The following is a 25,347-nucleotide window of genomic DNA, read 5'->3' as shown; positions in this document are numbered from 1 at the left end:
AGGCTAGCTGGAGTGCACTGTGGATGTCTGTCTTGTGTTTATGAAAAGAAAAAAAGAATTCTGGCATCAAATTCATATTATCTTTCCACTTAGGGGAAATGGTTGGCGGAGGAGCAAATAAGTGATTGCAACATGTTATCAAGGATGAGGGTTGGTGCAGAGGAAGAGGGTTAGGTAAACACCAGTGCTTTATTTCCGTTAATCATTCACGAGGCTGGTAGAAAGTCTCTCCCCATCCACTACAATTCAGCCATCCCTGACCAGTCAACTACAGGGCTGAATTCAGGGACTTTTTGGTGGTGCAATTACCAGCTAGCTTCAGGGTAGTCTGGTAAACTCTGATCTGGGGAGGAAGTAAAACTATTAGAGATCCAGACGCTTTTCTCCCTTGAGAAACAACCTGAGGCACCACGACAGAGTCTTCTGCTTCTTCCTCAGCTACCCGCAGGTCAGTGGATTATTTGGGGTACCTTGGGGAAAAGGCTGGTGGTTTGGCCCTTTAAGGAGGACAAGATTAGAAAGATAAGACAAACACACACTTGGGGGTATTTGCAGCAGAAATCTTTCCAGAAGTTTTTAGGAGGTTATGTGATTTCACAAGTACTTTTAATCCCTCTGAGCCTCAATGTTTTGGGTTTTTTTTTACTATAAATGGGGGAATAATAATGCATATTAATAAACTAAAGCAGAAAGGAAGTAAGATGTCACTCTTGTTATTGTAGCTAAAGGTCGAGCGTGTTGGTTCATTGATTCTTTACTATCTCTCCACATAGGGGAGTTTAAGACTAGGATACCTCTGACAGGTACACCAGACTACCCAGAGGGGTCCATAGAAGACCTGGTTTTTATAGTCTACCTTCTAAAAATTGGTGCAGTGCCCTTCGGAGATTTTATTAACCATTCCACGTCTCCTCCACCACCACCAGCAAAGAAAGATCTTTTGATCTGATGATGAGAAGACGTTGGTCAGCCTCCAGTTAGTTTCTGAAGCTAGACACCTTAACTGTTCTCACCTCCTTTCTCTTCCTCACTTTCTGAATCTGGCAATGTTGATTACCCTTCCTTCTTGAAATTTCCTTCTTTCTTGGTTGGGCAAGACACAGTACTATTCTTGTCCTCATTCCAACTCCTTGACCACTCTTAGCTGACTCCCGTTCTTTCGCTAAATATGGCAGTACAAAGAGAATGACAATTCAAGTATCCAGAGTGGGCAGAAGTATCAGAGAAGGTTTGATACACTTGAATACAATATGAGCACACAAGCAAGGGGCTGATGTAGATAAAGAGATTCTACGAAAGAGATGAAAGTGTGGAAGCTAGTTCTGGAATCTTAAAGTGATGTGATTGAGCATGCAGGTATAAACAAGGAGATATCAGCTGAGACCGAAGAAAAATATTACCCTTTCCAGAGGCATCCGAGTTTTAAAAGAAGAAGCGTAGACAAAATAAATACACATACTTAAAAAGTAATCTCTAACTGAGGCACTTGGGTGGCTCAGTTGATTGAGTGTCTGACTCTTGAGTTTGGTTCAGGTCATGATCCCAGGGTCATGGAATCCAGCCCTGTATGGGGCTCTGTACTCAGTGTGGAGCCTGCTTAAGATTCCCTCTCTCTCTTTCTCTCCCTCTCTCTCTGCCATTCTCCCCGACTCTCCATCTAAAAAATGAAAAAAATAATCTCTAATGGAAGGAGAAATTTGGGGGCTGAGAATTTTCCTAGCACCTCTCAAATTGTACTGCAGTACGCCTAACAATAACATTTAAAAAAATGTTTATTTATTTATTTTGAGAGAGAGAGAGAGAGAGTAGGGCAGAGGCAGAGAGAGAGAAAGAGAGAGAGAGAGAGAGAGAATCCCAAGCAGGCTCTGTGTTATCAGCACAGAGCGCAGGGCTCAATCTCACAAAACATGAGATCACTACCTGAGCTGAAATAAAAAGTCAGTCACTCAGGGACACCTCGGTGGCTTAGTCGGTTAAACGTCTGACTTTGGCTCAGGTCATGATCTCACAGTCTATGAGTTTGAGCCCTGCACCGGGCTCTGTGCTGATGGCTCATGCTGACAGCTCAGAGCCTGGAGCCTGCTTCAGATTCTGTGTCTCCCTATCTCTCTGCCCCTCTCCTGCTTGTGCTCTGTCTCTCTCTGTCAAAAGTAAACATGAAAAAAAAGTAAAAAAAAAAAAAAGTCAGATGCTTAACCGACTGAGCCACCCAGGCACCCCACCAATGATATTTTCCACCACACACCTGTCACGTTGACTGTAGCTCTTGAGTTGGTTTCACTTTTATTGGAATTCAAAAGGTGATGATGTCATTGAAATGCAAGGATATTTACTAGGGAAGTCTTAGCTTTTCAGTGGGCAGCTAATAGAATTCTAGACTTTGTACGGAATGGAAAGATGATCTAAGTTTCCTGTCATCATTTGTGAGATGAGAAACTGACCCAAGGAGTGGACATGGCTTCTTCAAGATCACAGAATTAGACTGTGGTATTGACTGAGGCTCAAATTCAGATCCTTGGCTCACAAGTCCTAGCCTCCAACCCCATCCTCTGTGGTCTGCTGAATCCTGTGCGGTTTCTGCTGAGGAACCACAGGGAGTAGTGATGGCAAACGGTGGATACCACCCCTGGCCCACCGAGTCACCATACTCTTTAGTTCACTAAGAACCAGTGAGGAGGGGCGCCTGGGTGGCTCAGTCGGTTAAACGGCCGACTTTGGCTCAGGTCATGATCTCGCGGTCCGTGAGTTCGAGCCCCGCGTCGGGCTCTGTGCTGACCGCTCAGAGCCTGGTGCCTGTTTTGGATTCTGTGTCTCCCTCTCTCTGACCCTCCCCTGTTCATGCTCTGTCTCTCTCTGTCTCAAAAAAATAAGTAAACGTTAAAAAAAAAAAAGAACCAGTGAGGAAAGTGGGCTCACTGTATCATTTATGTCTTCACAACTTGCAAAGCACTTCACAGATATTATTCCATTTGGTCCTCTGGAAGGCAGTTAATCCTTCTCACTTGGAAGGGAAAACTATATTGATTTATTTATGTCACATTTATTGGATAACTATTATGTGTCGGGTCCAATATCAGATCAGCACCAGGAAGTTGAACAAGCATCTTTGTCTCCAAGGGACCCACAATCTATTTTAGGAGGCAAAAGTGAATAGATAGTGAATAGATACGATACAATGTGGTATTACAACTGAGGCATCAGCAAAATACTAGGGGAGCCTGGAGGAGGCTGATATTTCTCGGTGGGGTTGGACAATTCGTCATTAAGGAGGTGACGTTTGACCTGGACAGTGAATTAAGAGGAGTTTGGAGGTTAAGCGCATCCATGCACATGAGATATTATATGCAAATGCTTGCAGGTGTTTCAATAAATCCAGGATGTGTTTTGGGAAAGGTAAGCACCTGCATGAAGTTGAAGTGCAGTGTTTTAAGTAAGCAGAAACAGAGGGATGTTTGGGAGAGGTATGGAAACCTTGTAAACAGAGGACCGCAGGAGTTTCAAGCCAACTGCTTTTTAGGAATATAACAGCATCAGCCTGGAAGCTGGCTTAGACCTGTTTGGAGGTTTCTGCAGTGGCCGAGGGTGGGTGAAGGGAATTACGACAGCCTAAACCCGGACTATGGACAAGGGTTGTAGGAGAGAGTGGCAGATTCTAGTGCTGCTATGGCCAACGTGATAGGACTTGGAGACTCTGAATATGGGAAGGGACAAGAGAGAGGAGGCTGGGATGAGTCAGGTTTCTAGTCTGGGCAGCTGCGTGGAGATGATTACTTTAGCTGAGATCTTTGACACGGGGGTCAAGTGTTTGGAGAGAAGACAATGGGTTTCATTTGGGATATGTTGGATTCGAGGTGCCTGGGAGATACAAAGGAAGCAGTTAGGACTTTGGGAATTAGACCTTAAGCTTAAAAGAAAAAAAAAAAGAGAAGAGAAAAGATTTTTGCTTCAGTAAGAAACCTAACAATCAGTTATCAGGGGCTGGAGGGTTGAGGAAATAGGGAGAGCTTGGTAAAGGGTTATAAGTTTTCATATATAAGATGAAGAAGTTCCGAGGATCTAAAATAAAACACACGGACTATATTTGATAACACCGTATTATATAATTGAAATTTGCCAAGAAAGTAGAACTTAAATGTTCTCACACACAATAAAAGGATAAGTGTGTGAGATGGTGGATGTGTTGGGTGGTGGGGCACCTGGATGGCTCAGTCGGTTAAGCATCCGACTTTGGCTCAGGTCATGATCTCATGGTCCGTGGGTTCGAGCGCCGCTTTAGGCTCTGCGTTAATAGCGCAGAGCCTGGAGCCTGCTTTGGATTCTGTGTCTCCCTCTCTCTCTGCCCCTCCCCTGCTCACGCTGTCTCTCTCTCTCAGAAATAAACATTGAAAAATTAAAAAAATAAAAAGATGGGTGGCCGGGGCGGGGGGGGGGGCAGTCTTTTCTCAAGGTGCACGAATATGAAATCAGAGTGATATGTTCTTTAAAAATCTTAAAATTTAGTCACTTACACTTCAATAAAGCTGATATTTAAAAAAAGAAATCCAACAGAGTGAAAAGTTTGAGTTTACTTTCAGGATTACATGTGACAAGTGCGCTGATTTTGTTTCTGGATTTGCAAAGAAAACTCACAGGTGTTTGTCACAGTCAAAAGCAGCAATGTAATTTAAATATGATCCCAGACAAAAATTAATTTGTGAAGGTAACCCGTTGGAATTGTAGACTTTTCCAGAGTTGAAAGTTACAGTCAAGCGGCAGAGTAACGATCTCTAAAGTCTTAGAAATAACCTCTGCAAGCTCAGTTTTATGATGCAGATACCTGCTTTTGTGAGGCTACAGGGGAAGACAAAATATTTCCTCCTTATTTTGCCGAGATTTCTTTGACTAACTTGTAGAAACTTTCACAGTTTGGAGACTCAAAATTTACATATGGGACTGAATAGGGCAGAATAAGAGTTTTGTTAACAACAGAGTTTATGAAGCGTGTAAGTTTTTGCACCTACAGAAGACAGTTGGGCTCAGAGGTCTGTGAGTGATTCCTGGGTGATGGTCATCGTCACGGGAGTAGGTGAGTTCCTCTCCGGAAGACGATGAAGACCGGGGGGGGGGGGGGAAGAAGAACCCCCCAGAACAGGCCCCCAGGGGTGCCAGAGTCTCTGCTCTGGGTGTAGTGTTGGGTCTCATGATCACCAAAGGCCACAGTGAAGACCCAACCAATGACTTCTGGGTCAAGTCCAAGTGGGCTTTCCTCTGCGCTGGGGTTTAATTGAAGTTCCCTTGTGATGCAGGCAGACGTCATTGCAATTGTATATCATTATTCTGATGATGCTTTGACTCCGGGAATTCTGGTCCTGTTAGGGTCACATGCCAACCCCGAACCCCTCACTTCCTTCTCTAACATTTCTTCTCAATGTTTTCTGAGTTCCAGCTGTGCACCACGCCAAGCTACTTCGCAGCAATTCCGAGGGGCGTGTATAGTTTTCATTCCTATTTTATAAAAGAGGAAATTGAAGCTTAAAGGAGCTGCGTATCCTGCCCAGGGCCACACAGTTCCCATCTGGTGGAACCAAGATTCAATCCACATAGCCTGGATCTGACTCCAGAGCCCATGCCCCAGGGCCTGGCTACATACTGGCCTCTTGTATTCCCAGCACTGTGTCTGTGGCCTTGGCGTGAGGCTGAGACATATGAATTCCTCACTCTAGTGTAGGGTCTGTGTGTGTGGCTGCCTTTTATCTCCTGTCATAGCCTGTGGAGGGAGGGGAACTAGTTTTTGTTCATTCTTTCCCTCCTCAGGGTCCTCTGTTGAATGGTTGAGGATATGAGGACTTCAGGTTAAGGAGGGGGAAGAGCCTGGGGTAAAATCGTTGTGGTCTGTTCTCATTAAGAGACAGGTGTGTCTTACCTTAAAATCAGTAGGAGCTCAGGGTCGCCTGGGTGGCCCAGTCGGTTAAGCATCCGACTCTTGGTTTCAGCTCAGGTCATGATCTCGTGGTTCAGGAGTTCAAGCCCCACGTCGAGCTCTGTGCTGACAGCACAGAGCCTGCTTGGGATTCTTAATCTTTCTTCCTCTCTCTGTGCCTCCCAGTCGCTCTCTCTCAAAATAAATAAATAAACTTTAAAAATTTTTTTAAAAAAATCAGTTAAGCTCTGGCCTTGATAAAACACTGTAAGAGTAGATATGGATGTGGGGCAGTATTACCTTTCTTTAAAACATCTTATCATTAGGTGCTTTTTTTTTTTAATGTTTATTCATTTTTGAGAGAGAGAGAGAGTGTGAGCAGGTGAGGGGCAGAGAGAGAGGGAGGGACAGAAAATCCGAAGTGGGCTCTACCCTGACATCAGAGAGCCCTACTTGGGGCTTGAACCCATGAACCACAAGATCATGATCTGAGCCTAAGTTGAACACTTAACCAATTGAGCCACCCAGGCGCCCCTGTCACGAAATGCTTCTGCATGTGAATTCAACAAACATTTATTGAGTACTTTAACTGTGTGAGGCACAGTGCTAGGTACTAGGTGAGGCAGAGACAAGTAAGCATCCACCTCTGACTTCAAGGACCTTGCGGTCTAGTGTTGTGGACAGACTTCGGATGTTAATTATAAGCCAAGTCAGAATCAAAATGATAAACACTGAGTTGTAATTAGAATATGGAGACTGGCTTGGAGGAAAGAAAGGGCCATTGGATAAGGGGCTGGCAGAATGAGTAGGAATTAAAGAGGGAAGAAGGACCAGCAGGTGATATGGGCAGGAGTGTCCTAGGAAAGTATTTGGGACTGTCAGAGATCCAGGTTGTTCAGGCCAGCCAAAGCATGGAGGCTCAGACCAAACCCCCGAAAAGGTCTTTGCCAGAAGCCAATTGAGTGAGTGCCAATTCCTGAAGGATCAGTTTGCTGAAACCAATTTGCTGAATTTATCGGATTATCAATTTACTGAACATTGTTTTATTTTTTTAATATAATTTGTTGTCAAACTGGCTCACATACCGTGTGTAAGATGTACTCTTGGTTGTGAGGGTAGATTCCCATGGTTCGTCGCTTACCTACAACACCCAGTGCTCATCCCAACAAGTGCCCTCCTCAGTGCCCATCACCCGTTTTTCCTCTCCCCCATCCCCTATCCACCCTGAGTTTGTTCTCTGTATTTAAGAGTCTCTTATGGTTTGCCTCCCTCCCTCTCTGTTTGTAACTATTTTCCCCCTCCCCCACGGTCTTCTGTTCAGTTTCTCAAGTTCCACATATGAGTGAAAACATATGGTATCTGTCTTTCTCTGACTGACTTACTTCACTCAGCATAATACCTTCCAGTTACATCCACGTTGCTACAGATGGCATGATTTCATTCTTTCTCATTGCCAGGTAGTATTCCATTTTATATATAAACCACATCTTCTTTATCCATTCATCAGTTCTGAACGTTGTTTTAAACATGCATTTTGAATATACTCAATGATTACAAATATATGAATTTTGAACATAACTAACGAGTATGTTCTTTGTAGCAGTATCTTAGGTATTTCTATTCAAATTCTTAAAGGTCGGGATTTAATCTTATGGCTGTGTTTTTATAAATATTCTCATGAATATTTTCCCCTGGTGTATCCAATGTGTATATTTTTATTGTGAACATAACAACTGCAACAATTCATATGAGTAATTTTCACTTTATAGTACTAGCCTCTTGAGTTTTTATAGCCAAATTTTATTTTGCCAATGCATTGGTATTTTTATTTTATTTTTTAATTAGAAAGCTTCCATTTAATTTTTTAAAAATACATATGGGTATTCTTATATCTCTTTCTTCAATTTCACTGAAATTCAACAAACATGAACTTATCAAAAATTGAAGACACTCATTTCTATCGTTTTTACAGTTCGTAACAATTTTTATTGGATGGGAGAAATTTATCATACTTGCAAATTTCACAGATGATTTGGTGGATTGTTTTTCACTATGTGAAACCAGCCTTACCCCCATCTGTCTCCTGTCTCATCCAGATGGTTAGCCAAGAGGAAGAGAGAGACTAGAGATCAGGAAGGAGAAAAGAGAGGTGCAAACAAAAAAGAAAGGTGGTGTATAAGGGCCCAAAATCTGGTCCTGGCTCCTTTCTACCTCTTTAGACAGCTTACATGTATTCGGTACAAATTTTGTAAACATATTTTAGTAAGAGAATGCATTTGATAAGTTGGTCATCAGATTGAATTTATTTTTTCAGCAGAACTGTCTTAGCAGCTATGTTTGGAGCTCAGGGACTAGGCTGAGCATCAGACGGAATTGCCCACAGCCGACAGCAGCGGAAGGCATGGCTTCATCAGAAATAAATTTTGGAAAGATGAGGTTAAATGAACCATTACTCAATGAGGACATTAGGCCCCTCCACATAGTGTGAAGGGTCATTATAAGCCTTTTCCCCCAGTAATGTGGAACAGAAATATAGGTCATCATAAATTGTTTTTTTTTTTATTCTACAACGTGGGACAGAAATATCTCTGAGCAAAATTTTGAGGGCACTCCCTTTATTTACTCCCTTTATTTACATAATTCATATTATGAATTATGGACACATGGGGAGTGTAGAATTATCTGGATCTAATACGTATCAGAATAAAAGATGAAATTCAGTATTTCCTTAGGAGTTAACTTCATACAGTCCTTTGAGAACAAGGACTATTTTGGTTTTTTTTTGATGTTTGTTCATTTTTGGGAGAGAAAGACAGTGTGAGCAGGAGAGGGGCAGAAAGAGAGGGAGACACAGAATCCGAAGCAGGCTCCAGGCTCTGAGCCATCAGCACAGAGCCCGATGCAGGGTTTGAACGCATGACCCGCGAGATCATAACCTGAGCTGAAGTCGGATACTTAACCCACTGAACCACCCAGGTGTCCCAGAGAATGAGGAGTATTTTTAATGTAAATTTAAGATACATTGTTTTTCCCAAAGAGAACAGGAGCGGTGGAGAGAAAAGTGTCCCTCATGATTTTGCTTAAAACAAGTCTTTAAATAGTCTGATTAAATAATGAAAGTACATTTGTCACATAAATTTTTACTTTTCTTTGCATATCTATATGTATATCTATAGTTATATGTATCTCTCCATAAACCATTCTTTCAAAACTGCAAATTGCTTGATGGTTTATTGTCTTTGTTGACAGTTGTCATGAGGAACTCTCAATACTACACAGATCTGGCTCCTTTTCTCTGTCTCATCATTTGCCTGCCTTTTGGTTTTATTTTGTTTTACATTTGTTCCCTCTTCTCCAACTCCTCTGCCATTTCCTTGGTCAGACCATCTTGCGGCTCACGTGGCCAATTGCAATAGTCTTCCTTAACTACCCTGTTTCCTCTCTCTGTTTACTTCAGTCTGTCATGTACACATGTGCCATACTGCTCTGTTCAGAGCCTGGTAATGAGTCACTCCTTAGCTTCAAAGTAAACAAAGGGTAAACAAAACCCAAAACAAAAAACAACGATTCTTTATTCCCTAAAGAGTAGCATCTATAAATTCCTAAACCTGACTCTTACATCCCATTCAGACACATGTATAAGCTGCCCCTTCTTAGCAACCTCCTCTCCTCTCCTCTGAGCAAAGTACTTCCACAGAGACTAACACTCACTGTCTTGTGCTGTGAGACTGTATTCATGTCCTCTCTTCTACTCTAGGCCTTAATTTTCTTGAAGATGTGGACCCCACAGCATTTATCCTGGTGCATTATGACAAGTAGGAATTCAGTGACTATTTATTTTTGTTTATTTGTTTTTTGAGAGAGAGAGAGAGAGAGACCAGGGGAGAGGGGGAGAGAGAGAGAGAGAGAGAGAGAGAGAGAGAGAGAGAGAGAGAATTCCAAGCAGACTCCACACTCAGCATGGAGCCCAACTCAGGGCCCCATCCCATAATGCTGGAATCATGATCTGAGCCGAAATCAGGAGTTTGCTGCTCAACAGATTGAACCACCCAAGTGTCCCTCAATGACTGTTTATCAAATTGAGTTCTTTTGGCAGAAAACTGTGGGAGAAGCATCAGGTCATGCACCCCAGTGCTCCTCTAAATGGGATCCGTCATAGAAAAAAGAAAATGGCAGCCTGGCCCTTACTTAGGCTGTGGAAAGTCTCTGATCCAACTCTGTTCCAAATGACCTTGGTCGCTGCTCTATTTGCTACTGTCCTTGGTGAGTAATAGAGAGGTATGTTCAGATTGGCAACAAATATTCAAGATCATCCACTCATTCACTCTTAAGACTAACAGATGATTCAACTTTGAGCAGAAAGCCACATTCAGCAACAAGGCATTTATTTGATCAGAAACTTAGAATTTGAAGGTTAAGAGGATTTGGAGTTATTTGGGATTTAAGGGTACTTTGTTTTATCCACAAAGGAAGCAGTTTTCTAGACACTTCCTCCTACCATTTCTCCTCCAGGGATTTCCAAAACAATCTGTCTCCCAAGCATGACTTGAAACAATTCTATAGGATTTATAAGCCTGAATGAGCAATTTTCACTGCTTCTGGGTCTATCTAGAATAGAGAGGGGAATGAAGTATAGACTTCTACTCGGGCTCCAGAAATGTAAATGAATCCTCTAATTTAATTCTTGCAAGGTCAGCAGGATTAAGACTTTTATGTTTCAAGGGCCCCATGCTTTTTCCTTCATATCACTCAAAATCCAGCATGTACAAAAAAATGCAAATTAAAAATGTTGTTCTTATCCGTCTCCCAGCCACCGGGGTTTCCCTTTCCTGAGGCAACCAATCTGACACGATGTTTTTATCATTACCATCATCATTATCCTTTACCAGCAAATGCGTGTTACTCATCACTCACTGGATTCCTTGAACAATGAGGATAATAGGAGTTGTAATTTTTCTTGATTAGAGGGGAAAAGAATGGTTCTTCCTCTAAAAATCATACTACTGAAATATTGAGATGCTGTGTTTCAAGGCATTAACTTCCGCCATTCTTCGTCATTTTGGTGTCTAGGTAGTTGTGGTCCCCCACCGAATTTATACTTTGCTTCCCCAATAAATGTGTTGAACCAGACTTCCTTCATCTCTGGGACTATCCTGAAATACACCTGCCGTCCTGGCTACAGTAGGGATCCTTATAAAAGTCAGGATGTTACCTGCCGATACAGGTCATGGAACTACGATGAGTTCTGTGTCAGTAAGTATGAACATTTATTTTTCTTATTGGCGCTTTGCCCTTCTTTGCAAAATTGTCTCAGGAATTAAGTTTTCTGACTGCAAGTGATAATATTTGGTTACTAAGAAACCATCCAGTTGTCACTTACTGATTCCAATGTACACATGTGTGCTACCTTTTGAAAAACATAAATTAAAAAAAACAAAGAAAACAAAAATTACAAAGTACCTAGTTGCAGTGAAAAATAAGTTTATCCTTTACAACGTAGTTTGGTAAACACTTCTTTCCAAAGTGAACTGCAAATTCAATTTTACTATTTTGAAAACCATATTCATTCTTTACAAAGATGCCTGGGCGGCTCAGTGGGTTAAGCTTCCGACTCGATTTCGGCTCAGGCTATAATCTCACCGTTTATGGAATTGAGCCCCAAATTGGGCTCTGCACTGACAGCACGGAACCTGTTTGGGATTCTCTCTCTCTCTCCCTTTCTCTCTGCCCCTCCGCTGCTTGCATGCACTCTGTCATCTCAAAATAAACACGTAAACTTAAAACAAAAAGTTATGTGGCTAGAGAGTGGTAATGTAGTTTCCAAAGAAACTTCACCCAAAATATTTGCTGTGTTTGGAAGAAGATTCTGTGATTCACTTGTGGTTCAGAATATATTCCGTAACATTTTTCCAATAGTAAGGGTATACAGTCTATGCTTTTTATTGTAACTTTTGTAACTCATGACATGCATTTTCAACTGGCGTAAATACAAAGTATATGCCACAAATATAGAATGGACCATAGCTCCCTAACCAGTGTCTATCCTGGGTCGTAGACTCCATTACCACAGTGATTTAGCGGAGTCCTTTTCTTTAGTGGTGAAATGTACCAGAAAAATATGGGATCACGTTTTGTATTCATTTATCCCCCAAAGTAAACATTTAGTGATTCAGGATCAGAAATAAGTTTGAATTTCAGCTTCTGGGTCTTTCTGGAAGCATAGGCCAGAGCTAATCAATCAATCTTCTTTTCTAATGCCTTATCTGTGAATACTTGGAATCACTAATTATCATTTTAATTTTTTTTTTTTTTTTTTTTTGTCAGAGAAAAGATGCAGACATCCTGGAGAATTACAAAATGGGCAAGTGATAGTTAAGACAGATATCTTGTTTGGATCACGCATAGAATTCGTCTGCTCAACTGGGTGAGTGCGAAGCAATCTAGAAACAATTCTTTTAAATTAATTTTTTAAAAAGTAGCTAATGTGTTCATATAGTTCAAAAGTAAAAGTGATATAAGACCGTATACGCTGAGGATTGTCACTTCTACTCTCTCACCCTCCACCCATTCCTTTGTGTCCTTAAACAGGGATCCACTTTTTTGCTTTCTTATGTATCTTTCTGGTGTTTATCTTTTTTTTTTTTTCAACGTTTATTTATTTTTGGGACAGAGAGAGACAGAGCACGAACAGGGGAGGGGCGGAGAGAGAGGGAGACACAGAATCCGAAACAGGCTCCAGGCTCTGAGCTGTCAGCCCAGAGCCCGACGCGGGGCTCTAACTCACGGACCTAGAGATCGCGACCTGGCTGAAGTCGGACGCTTAACTGACTGCGCCACCCAGGCGCCCCAACGAGCTGCTATTTTAAAATGTAGATTATTATTTTACTTCTGTAATACTTGCTTGATATGCATTTCAAAATAGCTATTTTGTTTTGTGTTGTGTTCCTTCGTCAGGTTCTCCCACTGAGTATGTGTTGATTCTCCTTTGCTTGCTATCTGTGCTTCACGTTTTCCTCTAATGTTGTTGCTCCCTTTAGTTTGGTTTTCTCACATGTATCCTTATTTATCCCTTATGGCTCCCAAGACAGAAAGTGAGAAGATTCACAACGCAAGTGCTGTCGGAACACTAAAGTGTTCCTATCGGAATAGCTGGAAACCACACTTTTCACTTGGCTTCCTGGGTAGTTTGGAAAATGTACATTTTTAAGAAGTTTCAAAATGAAGAAATGCTTACATCTCAGTGTCTCTTATCTTATTAAAAGATTAGTTTTTCTTTAAGTCATTATTAAATAAACCCAACTAGGATTATTACGTATTATTATTTATTATTAAATAAAGCCAACTGGAGGTCCCATTTGCATTAATCTTCAATCAGAGTGTATATTTATTCCTTGATGATAGCACAATTTTAAGACATACTAACAGTGCTTTTTCTTTCTGTTACCATAATATACAGAGGGCAGTAAGACAAACTGAAGAAAGCTTAGAACTTGTCAAGAGCTATAAAAATGGGGATCGTGAACAGAGAGCTAATGGTGTATTGGAGAGGGTAAGCACCTGTAAATCAGAGGGAGGCTGCCTGTCCAAGGACAGGAAGGTTTGGGGCCAGTAACCTGGCTGGTACCGACATCTACAAAACACTTCGGAACACACTCGAATGAGCCTTTTACCCTACATTGTCCCGTTTGAGCTCGGGATAAACCCCATGCCTGACAGATAGTCGCTGCCCGCCAACAGATTCCAGAATAAAAGAATGAATGAACGAACACACACATCTCACTGCGGTGATAAGTTTTACTGAACGGAGTGCTCGGTGGGAAGTGCTGTTTAGAAAATATTGTTTCTTCACTGTTTAATATTGCGTAACCAGTTAACGTATTTAGATCCCTTTGTCCAGCTTCATTTAGAGTCAGAGGAATTTCATTACAATCTTTGGTCCTCTCTTATTCAGATACGTTTTAGTTGGCTCAGCCACTAGTCATTGTGAAATCCAAGATAGAGGAGTTGATTGGAGTCATCCTCTCCCACAATGTATAAGTAAGTAAAGACTTTTTCTGACTTGACCACAAACCTACATCAACCATGTTCGGTACTAAAACTCCCGTGTATCTTTGCTGCGTCTTCTACCCGCCATTAAAAGCTGCATCATGAAGTTTAGATTTGCAAGGATACCTTCCCTGATGATTTCTTTCTCTTCATTCACTCATCCCAGTCGCCAAGTGCGATCCTCCTCCAGCCATCAGTAATGGGAAGCACAGCGGTGGAGATGAAGATTTCTATACATATGGCTCCTCTGTCACCTACAGCTGTGACCCCAACTTCTCGCTGTTAGGCAAAGCCTCCATTTCTTGCACAGTGAAAAATAAAAAAACAGGCGTCTGGAGCCCAAGTCCTCCTACTTGTAAAAGTAAGTCATGGTGCCGGGGGGGGCGGGGTGGGGAGGCTCAGTTGGGTAAGCATCTGACCCTTGACAGTGGCTCAGGTTGTGATCTCGGGGTCATGAGATCGAGCCCCTCTCCTCCACATCGAACCCTACATGGAGCCTCTCATCAGCCTCCGCCCTGAGCATGGAGCCTGCTGGAGGTTCTCTCCCTCTCTCTCTGCCCCATTCGAGCTCATGCGTACTCTCTCTCTCTCTCAAAATAATTAAAAAAACTTAAAAAAAAAAAAGCTAAGTCACAATGATGCATTGTGATTTGGAAGGTGAATTTGGCTTGGAAGGTGAATTTGTTGGGGGAAATGGAATGATGACAAGACTAATTATTGCCATGATGTATGCATGTATTCTCTCAACTGGTACTTATGCATGATGTACCGCTGTGCAGTGACAAACAGCACCAATATCTCATTGGCTTTGCAAAGTAAAGGTTGGTTTTCATTCACACTCAGTCTGCTGAGTGTCCAGGAGGCTCCAGGGCAGCTGGAGTCTAGGTGGAAATTTAGCAACAAACTTAGCAGCTTTGATCTTGTGGTATTTCCACATCAACATGAGCTTTCAAAATCTGTTCAGTGGGTGAAGAGAGAAAAGTAAATCATGCCCTGGCTTTTAAAAAGAGCCTTGGGGGCGTCTGGGTGGCTCAGTCAGTTAAGTGTCTGAGTCTTGATTTTGGCTCAGGTCATGATCTCATGGTCCGTGAGTTCGAGCCCCACGTCGGGCTCTGTGCTGACAGCTCGGAGCCTGCAGCCTGCTTCAGATTCTGTGTCTCCCTCTCTCTCTGCCCCTCTCCTGCTTGCTCTCTGTCTCTCTCTCCCCAAAATAATAAATAAATGTTTAAAAAATGTTCTCTATGGGTCCGCTTGACATATAGTGTTATTAGGCTTTTGTGTTATAGTTGACACAGGATTAACAACAACAGTAATATCTTCATTGCCATTTCTCTCTTATGACCCACTTGTCTCTTCTTGTGATTCTTTAGAAGTCACTTGTCCTAAGCCAGAGATTCAAAATGGAAAAATCATCTTGGGATTTGGACCCCACTATACTTATAAAGACTCCATGGTGTTTGACTGCAATAGAGGTTTTATTCTCAAAGGAAGCAGTTTAATCCACTGTGAAGAAGATAACAACTGGGACCCTCCTCCTCCCACTTGTGAACTCAGTAAGTACGGGCCGTGAAAGGATTTCAATGTTTCCATCTAAATTACCCAGAAATGCTGGTGAGGGCATACTTGTATGCCTAGACCCACTTGCCCCACAGTGAAAATTTAAATTTAGATCAATGACTGTCTTTGTCTCGTAGTTATTGGGAAAAAAATGATTAGAGTCCACTGGGCAAGGTCGTCTATAACCACAAAATGCTGCCACATAGAGTTGCACGGGTTGTGGACTCTCCAACCCTAAAGGGAGACATTAACATTGTAGATTAGTATATTTCGTTCAACAATTCTCTTGCAGTTAGTAGAAAATAGTTTTGTTCCAGAAAAAAATCATTACATTATGATAACTGATTTGAAAGATAATAATAAAGTGTCCCGTGTGGAGGTGGGGGGAATGCCTTTTCCTAACTTCCACAAAAGGATTATATGGCCTAACTATGGTTCTGACACTCTGCAATTATAAACTTATGTGAGTCACTGAGAATTACGTTAATACTAATAACGATAACTTGGTGCTAGTCCGTTTTCTGGTGTGGCTGATCCATCAGCCAGGGCAAGATGGTTCCTGACTGAATGAACACATGGCATCCTTTGGTAGGACAGGCTAGTCGATGATCACGGTTGCATCCCGAGTAACGGCATCGCTTCCCCCTTGTTCTTCTTTGACGAGCAGATAGTTGTCTTGGCTTACCAGACATCCCACATACCTCCTGGGAGATGTATAACTACCAGATGCCAACAAAACAGGGAGTTTATCCTATTGGAACTATGCTGAAATACAGGTGCCGTGATGGCTATAAACCTATTTCAGATGAGCCTACGACTGTGATATGTCAGGAAAACTTGACTTGGACCCCGTACATAGAGTGTAAGGGTGAGTTTCTGCTTTTTAAACCTTTTTGTATATTAAATCCCCAACCTGGGCTAGTATTTCTTTTCTTTTCTTTTCTTTTTTTTTTTTACCTTAAATGGAGGAAATTTTATCTTTCAAGAGAAATTGAGAATTATAATAATTCAACAGAATAGTGCAGTATTATTGTCAGGAGGGATCATGCAAGTCTTGGAGGAGCTGAGAATTATAACTTTTCCTTATCCTCGTTCAAAATCAAATGGGGGGGGGCGCCTGGGTGGCTCAGTGGGTTAAGCGTCCAACTTCGGCCCAGGTCATGATCTCAAGTTGGGCTCTGGGCTGACGGCTCGGAGCCTGGAGCCCGCTTCACATCCCAGCCAACACCTGCTATTTCTTGTTCTTTTGCTACCAATCAATCTGACAGGGTTGAGGTGATATCTCACTGTGGTTAATTTCATTTCCCTGATGATTAGTGATGTTGAACAACAACTTTTCATGTGTCTGTTGGCCATCTGTATATTTTCTTTAGGAAAATGCCAATTCAGGCATTTTTAATCAGATTATTTGATTTTTCAGTGTTGAGTTTGAGAAGTTCTTTATATATTTGGGATATTAACCCCTTACTGAATGCATCGTTTACAAATATCTTCTTCCATTCAGTAGGTTGCCTTTTTGCTGTGTCGAGGGATTCCTTCACTGTGCAAAATCCTTTTATTTTGGCATAGCACCAACAATTTATTTTTGCTTTTGCTTCCCTTGCTTGGAAGCGATAGATCCATAAAAATGTTGCCGATGCTAATGTCCAAGAGATTAATGCCCACGCTTTCTTTTAGGAGTTTTATGGTTTTGGGTCTCACATTCAGGTCGTTAGTCCATTTTGAGTTTATTTTTGTGTATGGTGTAAGACAGTGGTCCAGCTTCATTCTTTCGCACATAGCTGTCTAGTCTTCTCAATACTCATTTACTGAAAATATTGTGCTTTCCCCATTGTATATTCTTGCCTCCTTTGTCACAGATTAGTTGTTTATATAAGCATGGGTTCACTTTGGCACCCTCTATTCTATTCTGGTGGTCTATGTGTCTATTTTTGTCCTAGTACCAGACATTTTTAATTACTACAGCTTTGTAGTATGTCTTAAGAGCTGGGGTTGTGTTACTTCCAACTTTGTTCTTCCTAAGGATTGTTTTAGCTATTAGAGATCTTTATGGTTCCATATAGATTTTAGGATTATTGGTTCTAGTCCTGTGAAAAACACTGTTGGTATTTTGACAGACACTGCATTAAATCCATAGATTGTTTTGGGTGGTATGAACATTTTAAGAATATTAATTCTTCCAATCCGCGAGCATGGCATATCTCTCCTTTTGTTTGTGTCATCTTCAATTTCTTTCAACAATGCCGTATCGTTTTCAGAGTATAGGTCTTTCACTTCCTTGGTTAAATGTATTCCTAGGCATCTTATTCTTCTTAGTACAATCGTAAATGGGACTAATTTCTTAATTTCTCTTTCTGCTACTTGGCTGTTAGTATATGGAAACTGAATAGATTTCTTTTTTAAAGCTTTTATTTGTTTATTTTGAAAGAGAAAGAGAGAGAGAGACTGAGAGCAGAGGGGGACAGAGAGAGAGAGGGAGAGAGAGAAAGAATCCCAAGCAGGCTGCCCGTTGAAAGCGCAGAGCCCAATGCAGGGCTTGCACTCACAACTGTGAGATCGTGACCTGAGATGAAGTGAAGAGTTGGACACTTAACCGACTGAGCCGCCCAGGGCCCTGAGACACAATAGATTTCTATGTATTGATTTTGCGTCCTGCAGTTGTTCTGAATTTATTAGTGCTAACAGTTTTTTGGAGGAGCCTTTAGGATTTTCTATATATAGTATCAGGTCCTATGCAAATAGTGATCGTTTTATTTCTTCCTTACCATTTGGATGCCTCTTATTTATTTTTTTTCTTGTCTGATTGCTGCAGCTAGTACTTCCAGTACTGTGTTGAATACAAGTGGCAAGAGTGGGCATCTTTGTCTTGTTCTTGGTCTTACAGGAAAAGATTTCAGTTTTTCGCCATGATCATTGTGATGAAAAACCATGGGTTTTTCATGTGACCTTATTTTGAGATGTTTCCTTTAAACCCACTTTGTGGACACATTTTTTGTCACGAATGGATGTTGTATTTTGTCAAATGCTTTTTCTACATCTTTTGAAATGATTATATGTTTTTAAACATGTTTTGCCTCTTGTTAATTTGATGTATCACATTCATTGACTTGCAAATATTGAACCACACTCCCATCCCTGGTATCAGTCTCACTGGTTTATATTGAACGGTCCTGTTAATGTATTGGTGAGTTTGGTTTGTTAATATTTTGTTGAGGATTTTTGCATCTGTGTTCATTAGGATTATGGCCTGCAATTTTCTTTTTTAGTGGTGTTTGTTTCTGATTTTGGTATCAAGGTAATGCTGTCACCATAGAATACATTTGGAAGTTTTCCTTCTGCTATTTCTGGAATAGTTTGAGAAGAATGGACGGTAACTCTTCTTTAAATATTTGGTAGAATTCACCTGGGAATAGTGAGGCCATCTGGCCGTGGACTTTTTTTGCTGGAAGTTCAAAAACCTACTTTAAAATCATATTTATTTTACTCACTAGAGTCATATTGATTTAATGCCTTAATAAAGGATATTTTTAACCATTTAAAAAGCAGAAGTGAGGGACACCTGGGTGGCTCAGCCAGTTAAGCATCCGGCTCTTGATTTCAGCTCGGGTCATGATCTCATGGTTTGTGAGATCCAGCCCCCACGGTCAGCATGGAGCCTGCTTGGGGTTCTCTCTCCCTGTCTCTCGCTCTGCCGCTCCCTCACTCATTTTCTCTGTCTCTCAAGATAAATAAGTAAACTTAAAAGAAGAAACTATTAAAAATAATAAAAAGCAGACATGAAATGGTATTTATTCCAATTATCAGACAATCTGATTCAGTGTGGAATTGCACTCATGACTTAAATACTTAAAAGTACTTTTTACAGTATTACCTAAATATGAATATTATAATTTAGAAAACATATCAATCTTGGACATTTTTATTGTAATTCATAAATAAATGAGTGGTGAGAGTATTTGAGTATGCCCAAAAGTATCCCCATTGTAATGCTAGTCAACCTCCTGATGTGAAGAATAGGACATTTTAATTTGCTCTGATATTTTCTTTACCTCAAACTATATCAAGTTCTACCTTAAAGTAGTTCTACTAATGAATAAGAAATTATATCTTTATATCAGCTCTTATTGCATTAAAATTAAAGACCTTAATAGCTCTTTCTCTTAAATTTGGCATCAAAAAAGAAAACTCCTGGCCATACGCAAGAATTTAAATGTCTTTCTGTGCATTAGTTGTCAGGTGGCTATAAACTTTTTAAATTTTTTTAACGTTTATTTATTTTTGAGACAGAGAGAGACAGAGCATGAACAGGGGAGGGGCAGAGAGAGAGGGAGACACAGAATCTGAAACAGGCTCCAGGCTCTGAGCAGTCAGCACAGAGCCCGACGCGGGGCCCAAACTCACGGACCACGAGATCATGACTTGAGCCAAAGTCGGATGCATAACCGACTGAGCCACCCAGGTGCCCCTGGCTATAAACTTTTAAGGACAGTTTTCCTCCTGTTACTGAGGCAGCGTAAGTTATTAGAGGGGTTAGTAATGCTGTGACCCTAGTGAAAACACAAAGTGATGGGTGTCATTTGTCATTGCTTTTGAATACTTCTGAAAATTTACATTTTCATAGAGGTTTCATCCCACTTCTCATTTTGGAGGCTCCTAATGCAATTATTTAGTTGGAGGGAAATGACTGGGTTGGAGTCCTTTAGCAATCAGGGGCAGGGAGAGCAGATCCAAGTGTCTCTGGCACCCTCCTCTGTTTCTCCAATTTCTCTTCAGTGGCGACATCTTCGGAAGGTGGAGATGAGCTTATTATCCATAGGAACTCCATTGAAGTGATTTTACTAACCTTTAGTCTCACTTTTAATTTTTTAGAGGTATGTTGCCCAACACCAGAGCTGAAGAATGGCAAAATCAATGAACAGAGATCTAGTTCTGTCAATAGCTGTGATTTTTTCAATGGAGACGCAGTTTTATATACGTGTTACCAGAAATACAAGTTTGAAGCCAGATGTCAAGCAGATGGCACCTGGTATCCCAAGACACCAACATGTGATGAGAGTAAGAGCTTTTGGATTTGTGTTATTTTAGGTGTTTCTTTGTATCAAACCAATGGAGATTATTAAGGGAAGGTTTGAAATTCGCTAAAAGATTTTGTATACCCTGCACGGTTTTTGGAGTGGATAAATTTGTTAAAGAGCACTGCCCACCCCCTAGTCCAACTTTCCTTTCCCCCCATTGTTTATTCCCATCCTCTTGACCTTGCTTCTTTGCTTTGCTTTGCTTTGCTTTTCTGAATCAGGAAATCGGCCCCATGTAATAGATCAGCTGGACTTTTCAATTATTGCCTTGTTTCTCTTGGTATTTTTGTCTTTTCTTGCCTTCTTTCTGATCCATATGCCTTAATCTGCAGTTCAATACCCACTCAAACCTGTTTGAAACCATCTGTCTAAATTTGCTTCCTTTCTTCCTCGAACTTCCTCCTTTCCTTTTGTGTTCATCCATTTAGCTTGCACACACATACCCCAAATATACACCTATGAACCAGGCTCGGGTTTCCTCTGTTCTGTCAATTGGTTATCATGGATACCTACCACATAGCCATAAGCGCAAGCTAAAGAGGCACTTGGGCAATGGTGGATGGGCACAGGTAGGATCCGGGCAGCCTCTTTGTGCCAGATGTGCCATCGGGTCCTGCTCATGCTCAATCCCAGATGACGACTTCCACTTTATAAACGAACGGTTTGCTCCCTGCCTGGCCTTCTAACTTGTTGGTTCTGAGAGACCAAGCTCATGAAGAGTGATTTTGGCACATGCTCACTTCATGACCCAATGTCAGGCATGGTTCCTATCAGGACCAAATAACATGCCAAGAGTTATGTCTCCAACCGCACATAATTCTCTGCAGCAGTGCATGGCCTTGCTTCAGGATCTCAAGGGTCTATGCTGTGATCGTGCCATTGACATTTGCATGTTTTCCGACTAGAGCCACCTTCAATATACGAGGCTCTGCAGGGTCCTAAGGTCCAAGCAACAGGACGATTTCACTGACAGTGAACTAGCTGCCGAGCCGTATCCCAACATGGGCTGCACACAAACCCAGCTATGTTTTATGTCATCTAGCTCATGGGCTGGAATCGTATTCCCACGTATGGAAGATCCTGCCTCTGGAAACGGGAAAGTTCTATTATATGTTGTGCATCTTTTTTTCCTTGGTGTGGTGTGCCATTTATAATAGTTCGACTTTAGTTTGGAGGGATAGCCTAACAAGCCATGTACCCTGGACCTCTAATATTGCATTGATCTGGCAAACCCTTGAATCTTTACCTTCTATATGCTGGAGCATTATTAAGAAGGATGGAAAAGCCCAGTCTTTCCCTTCACCTCCTGTCTCCCTTGTGTGTCCCTTTTACTACTCAGAACACTCACAGCATTTCTGGTGACCAAACGTGTGGGTTTTTTTTTTTTCTGACACAAAGAATTCTCCACAACACCATCTGGATGCCCTGTAATTTACTCAGTTCCAACAGTATGGACCTGGAGATTGTATCACATGCTACACCTTAAAGACTCAGTCTCACAAAACTTCCCCGCCCCTCCTGACTTCAGATCTCAAATGTGGGTAGTGGGTCCCCAGGTGACCACCAAAATCTGTCCAACTTGGCTACAAACTGGAGGTTCCCATGACCTCCTTCTTGAGTTCCATTCATTTGCCAAAGTGGCTCACAGAACTCAGGGAAACACTTTTGTATTAACCAGTTTATTAAAGGATCTGACACAGGATACAACAAACAGCCAAATTAAGGGATATATAGGGTGAAGTCTGGAAGGATCCCAAGCACAGGAGCCTCAGTCCCTGTGAATTGCGATCCATCACTTTCCCAGGACGTGGATGCATTCACCCACCTGGCAGCTTTCCAAACCATGTACTCCTAAGATTTTATGGAGGCTTACCCTCTGTAGCATGATCAATTATTGACGCTGTTTCCCTCTTCTTTGTAGAGGAGAGTGGGGCTGAAAAATTCCATGCTTTATTCATGGCTTGGTCTTTCTGGTGACCGGTTCCCATCCAGGAGCCACTGAAAGTTGCCTCAGTAGAACAAAAGATGTTCTTACGGTTCTCAGCACTTAGCAATTTACAAGCGTTTAGGGGTCTGCACCAGGAACTGGGACAGGTATCTCTCTCTCTCTCTCTCTCTCTCTCTCTCTCTCTCATCTATTTATCTATCTATCTATCTATCTATCTACCTACACATTAGCTTCTTCTTGCCCATACAGTAGAATTAACATGATGCCATTGATATACTGGATCAATGTGGATGTCCAGATAGTTGTAGTATCTTCAGATGCTATTATGACAGGGGTAAGTGACTAATCATACCCAGGTCTAAAACTACAAATGTGTGATTTGATCCTTCCATGTGTATGCAAACTGTTTCTGACCCCTTCTTTCCGATTAGGATGAAAAGAAGGCATTAGCTAAACCAGTGACCCCATTTACCTGAGGATAACTAAATCTACTTTAGCAAAGATGCCCCATGTGAAATGAGACGAAAATGTTGTTTTCAATACTTTACTGTAATTTCCCAGAATCCTAATTTTCCGGGTAGACAGATTGGGGAAGTAAATGTCAATACGATGGGAACGTAGCTTTTGTTCTTCAAGAGTGGCACCAATTTTCCCATTCCACTTTCCCCTTGGCATATGATGTATTTTTTAATATAGTATCTCACCTTCCTGGGGAAGACAATGGGGAGAATCAATGGCTTCTATTTGACTTCTTGGATATGACTAGTCTTACCCCATAGACCAAGAACTCAATATGGAGTTTGGACCTGGCATTGGTTTTGTTTATTCCCATTATACTTTTGAAGATATTGGATATGACTGTCAAATGGTCTAATGAGGGGGCCATGGTGGTTCCTCACCCTGAGACTTACAAGGGGGCAGCCCAGGTCTTGGGTTTGACACTTGATCCCATGGGCAGAGAAGATCACAGGACAGAAGGAAGCCTCCTACAAACCACACAGATTCTGGGGTGAGCTATATTTTACATTCTACAAGCTCGTACTCTGTCACTTTTGTCTCTCACCATCAAGGCTGTGATTTCCCTCCTACCATTGACCATGGACAGTATGAACGACATCAAGCCTTTGGTATATTCGGTCGTACTGAGGCGATATATAAATGTGACAGAGGATACACTCTGGTTGGTGAAGCTCGACTCTCTTGCAGTTCTTCAGGCTGGTCTCCTGCAGCCCCTCAATGTAAAGGTAACTCCTGCTCCCTTTCCAGTCAGGTGGGTGGAAATGTCACAAAAGCACCGAGAGTACAGCTTCTTCCTGCCAGGGGCAGCACAGAAACATTTGATGTGGTTGACTTGAAATCATTACTGTGTTCCGGATGCAAACATTACAAAGGGGCTACATTAACATCAACCTCCCCAGGCTTTCTCCCAGTCATAAATCTCAGCCCGATTCCCACTTTCAAGAAATATTCTGAAATTTTTCCTAGTAAAATGGGACTAATAACAGTCCTCCCTTCACAGAGCTGAGAGAATCACATAAAGTGCTTAGCTCGAGTCTGATATGTGGTCAGTGCACAACAAAAATGCTAACGAATATTATTGCTACCGAATAAAAGATAAAGCAATTAGCAGCACCCACGATAGTTAAATCTTATAATCCTAGCTTGTTGTCGTGTCCTTTGTCTTATACTTATGGATTCCTTGAAACCATGTTTCCTTTGTAGCTGTCTGTATGAAACCAGAAATAGCCCACGGAAAGCTGTCCGTGGATAAGACTGAATACGTTCAAGCTGAAAATATCAGCATCCAGTGTGACGCTGGCTATGAGTTGGTTGGTCCGCAAAGCATCACTTGCTCAGGGAGCAGAACCTGGGACCTTGAGGTGCCCAAGTGTGAGTGGGTAAGTGGCACAGTTCAAGGAAAGTTCCAGTCCTATCAAACCCTAAAAATGGTGCTGTCCCAGCCAGCAATGGTGAGATCTGACTTGTCAGGATTCACTCCTGAGTCCCTCCAAGGAACTCTCTTTTGTCTTGAAGCACTGTGGTCCCTTAGGAGTGACAAGTTTTCCTCTCTCACTGGAGATAGGAAAACCTGAGCCCCTTAGGGAGAAGAGGGTGTCGGATGCCCGCAACACTGAGACCCAATTTGGCTTCTCCTAGACTATCTAATATTCTGTGTTCCATTTCTGGATGGTCTCAGAAACAGCCTCTGTCTTCACAGAGGCCCCTTGTGAAGCTGTCTGAGAACCCGTCCCTATTCATCTAGAGAGGACTAAGTTGGGGCCCGAGGTGTTTTCTGTTTTTCCTGCTCACCTGCAAGTTCTGGGCTTCACCTTGGCCCTGAGCCCTTAGTCTTGTCATTGTCAGGAGGATACTGACAACCCCACTCCATACCTACATCTCTTTTAGGTGATTCCTGAAGGCTGTAGACACGTGCTCGCAGGAAGAAAGGTCATGCAGTGTCTCCCCAACCCAGAAGATGTGAAAATGGCCCTGGAGGTGTATAAATTGTCTTTGGAAATTGAACTGCTGGAAATACAGAGAGACAAGGCAAGGGACCTTGCTATGGACTCACCACCGTAATTTCTCCCAAGAGAGGGAGAAACATGTGCTGCCTTCAATACAACACTGGTCGCTTCAGCTTACCCACTCTCCTGCCCCCTTTGTCCCATCATTCATGGTAATAAATGTCTAGAAAGGACAATTTGTTCACGTTTAGTCTTTGAGACTGTACAATTATCGATCACCTCATAGCTCATGTTTTTGCTTTTCTGGACACAAAGTGCCCATTTTTGTTTTCAAGTAAAAAAAAATTACACATCAAA

At 41.8% G+C, this 25,347-nt stretch overlaps 1 protein-coding gene across 1 annotated transcript; it reads left to right on the top strand.

Moving 5' to 3' along the window:
- The first annotated feature begins 224 nt into the window (after positions 1-224).
- LOC125155534 (C4b-binding protein alpha chain-like) lies at positions 225-25,347 on the top strand. The gene is made up of 12 exons (XM_047840955.1): positions 225-448; positions 9,996-10,162; positions 10,970-11,152; positions 12,224-12,323; positions 13,851-13,936; positions 14,112-14,306; positions 15,316-15,498; positions 16,170-16,370; positions 20,372-20,557; positions 23,596-23,769; positions 24,248-24,423; positions 24,932-25,347. The coding sequence occupies exons 2-12, from the start codon at positions 10,021-10,023 to the stop codon at positions 25,103-25,105; spliced, it is 1,800 nt and encodes a 599-aa protein (XP_047696911.1). The 5' UTR covers positions 225-448; positions 9,996-10,020; the 3' UTR covers positions 25,106-25,347.

Source organism: Prionailurus viverrinus, chromosome F1 (assembly GCF_022837055.1).
Source record: "Prionailurus viverrinus isolate Anna chromosome F1, UM_Priviv_1.0, whole genome shotgun sequence".
NCBI lineage: Eukaryota > Metazoa > Chordata > Mammalia > Carnivora > Felidae > Prionailurus > Prionailurus viverrinus.
Note: the sequence above shows the minus strand (reverse complement) of the source record. Positions and strands in the feature narration are given on the sequence as shown.